Source organism: Argentina silus, assembly GCF_951799395.1.
Source record: "Argentina silus genome assembly, chromosome: 19".
NCBI classification, from domain to species: domain Eukaryota; kingdom Metazoa; phylum Chordata; class Actinopteri; order Argentiniformes; family Argentinidae; genus Argentina; species Argentina silus.
Window position 1 is genome coordinate 16,458,157 of NC_139673.1, and position 2,590 is coordinate 16,460,746.

General features: G+C 36.1%; 1 protein-coding gene across 1 annotated transcript; it reads right to left on the minus strand.

Moving 5' to 3' along the window:
• Nucleotides 1-719: 719 nt before the first annotated feature.
• On the minus strand, nucleotides 720-1,676 carry LOC310819869 (olfactory receptor 11A1-like; the record flags this gene model as incomplete). Its single annotated transcript, XM_083691278.1, has 1 exon — nucleotides 720-1,676. One exon carries the CDS (start codon nucleotides 1,674-1,676, stop codon nucleotides 720-722), a length of 957 nt encoding a protein of 318 aa, XP_083547404.1.
• Nucleotides 1,677-2,590: the final 914 nt, after the last annotated feature.

Below are 2,590 nucleotides of genomic sequence, written 5' to 3' on the forward strand. Positions count from 1 at the left end.
CTGACTGCTCTTTTTGCACTGTTTAAATTATTTTTATTGAATGTTTTACTTTTAGTATGTGTTATCTGTTGTGCCTGGGCACTTTATCTGTCTCACCGTGGGAGAGTGAGAAACGTCCTCTCGATTCCTTTGTATGTCTTGACATGTGAAGAGTTGACAATAAAGCCACTTTGACTTTGTTATTCGATCCTATCTATGCTTTTTTTTATCCACATTATTTTTTTTAATCTAGGTTGTGCTGATGTCTTAAGGGTTTATATCATTGGTGTTATTCTTTTCTCTTTTTTCCTTTCATTCTTTTGTAGATTTCCATGTTTCCAGCACTGTTTTTATTTACTTGAAATATTGTGTGATGTTGTCTGTCTGTAGCTATGTTTCTTTTATCGTCATGTACTTATGTTCTTACAGGGCTCTTCTTCTCAGTAAAATCTTCCCAGTATGAATAAAGGATAACAAAAATAGTTTGTTCACTGTGACAGAATGTTTTTTATTTTTTATTTTATGATTTGCTGTATTCCACAAAGTTATATCTAGCTCTGCAGTGAGTGGGAGAGTGTAACCATGTGACGTTGTTCTTGTTTTCACTCTACCTCCGCTCTCTCTGAGTGAAAGAGGTGCGCACTTTTACAGTCCTCCAATGAGTCAGAGAGGTTAAAGAAATATGTTATTCTGAGTGGAAATTGAAGAATGTGTCTCATTGAACTAAAAGAAAAATATTCTCAAGTTGTTATGGGCTTTATATGAAGATGATACATTTTACGTTGGAGCAAATTGTAACACACATTTCTGATTTTAGACATTTTCAGTCCATACATTATAGGATTGAAGAGTGGTTGGCACATCAGAAAGTACACTGATAAGATAATGCGCAGTGCACCTGGAACATGAGTCAGATCAAATCTACTCTGAAGGACTTCAAAGAAACAGCCAAAGGAGAAGTTGATCAGGGAGGCGATGTGTGGAGAGCATGTGCTGACAGCTTTCTGTTTTGTCTCACTGGAAGCTTTTAAACAGACATTCAGAATCTTGATGTAGGAGAATAAAATAGGGATCAATGGAACAGCAACAGAAAGGACAATACCAAAGAGTCCATATATGTTATTAACTGTGGTACCTGAGCAGGCTAGTTTGACAACCAGGTAGTTGTCACAATACACTTTGTCTATGGTATTCCCACACAATCTCAAAGGAATACTTAAGGAGAGAGTGATGGTGAATTTAGCAAAGCAGTAAATCCATACAAACATAATGATCATACAAACCCTACTGGGAGTCATGATGATATTGTACTGTAGAGGATAACAGATAGAAACATATCGGTCATATGACATGACTGCCAGATTACAGTATTCAACAGACGGATATGTGTAAAGACAAAATATCTGTATGAAACAACAGATAACAGAGACATCATGGGTGTTGAGAAACAACTGTGTCATCAGACAAGGAAACAAAGCTGTGCTGCCATATAATTCATTTGCAAATAAACTGCAGAGAAACAGATACATGGGTTCATGCAGCCTCTTCTCCGCACAGATGACCATAATAAGGAATGCGTTTGCAAAGACGATTAAGATGTATAATACACTTACTATAGTAAAATACAAGTACCTCAAGTGTCCAACGTTACCATATGCAGTCAGAACAAATGACATGATCTGTGTTGAGTTCTCCATTGTTCTAATGATACAGTAAACCGACTACACTCAAACCTTAATGATAGATCCACTATGAAGACAAGAACAACTGTTTTTACATATCAATGTATGTATGGAAAATAGGAATATGTATTAGATAATATAACAATATTATTATGATCGTATTTTCTATTTTACAAGACACATATACATAAATCTCCCTTGCAATCAAGTTAGTTGTCATTTGCTGTGTTGCTTTGTGGTTGTGTGCTGTTCAGCTAAATGGTTAATGGGTAAGTGCAGCTTCCAGTGCATGGCATACCCTGCACTCACGATTGCCACATACTAACGTGCCACAGTTAAATTCTGAGATCTTACACTGAACTAAACTGAGCAAAACTACACTGTGATAATAATCCACAAAACCACAGCTAAACTGTAAAGTAAACTCTTACACTGTGATAATATATTACCCCTTTCACTGTGATAGTAGTCCGCTGTACTGAGGTGTGTTCTCCAGCTGTAGACTAACTGGACTGAAACTCCTACTGACCTTTTATACTAGAGTTGTGGTATGAAAACAAGCAACACACAGTTGGCCTGAACTCCAATCACACAGATTTTAATTATCATGGGAGAATAGCTTTCAGTCACTCAGGGCAAAGTGGACAACAAACTGAGGTAACTACTATATACAGTACCGACTCATATTACAGCTATATACTTTGTATGCAGTGTATTCATTAATATCATTATAATCACTAGAGAATGGTTCGTGATTGACAGAATTACAGAATATCTCTGATATTAGGCAAAATTGAGTTGATAGATGATAAATCAGCTGATGAATTACAGAAAGATGACTGGAAGTTTTTTAAATATCAAGTTATCTTCACAGTGACCAACTCATATTTTTCAATCACATACTCACATACCGTTTGTTGTAGTCATCA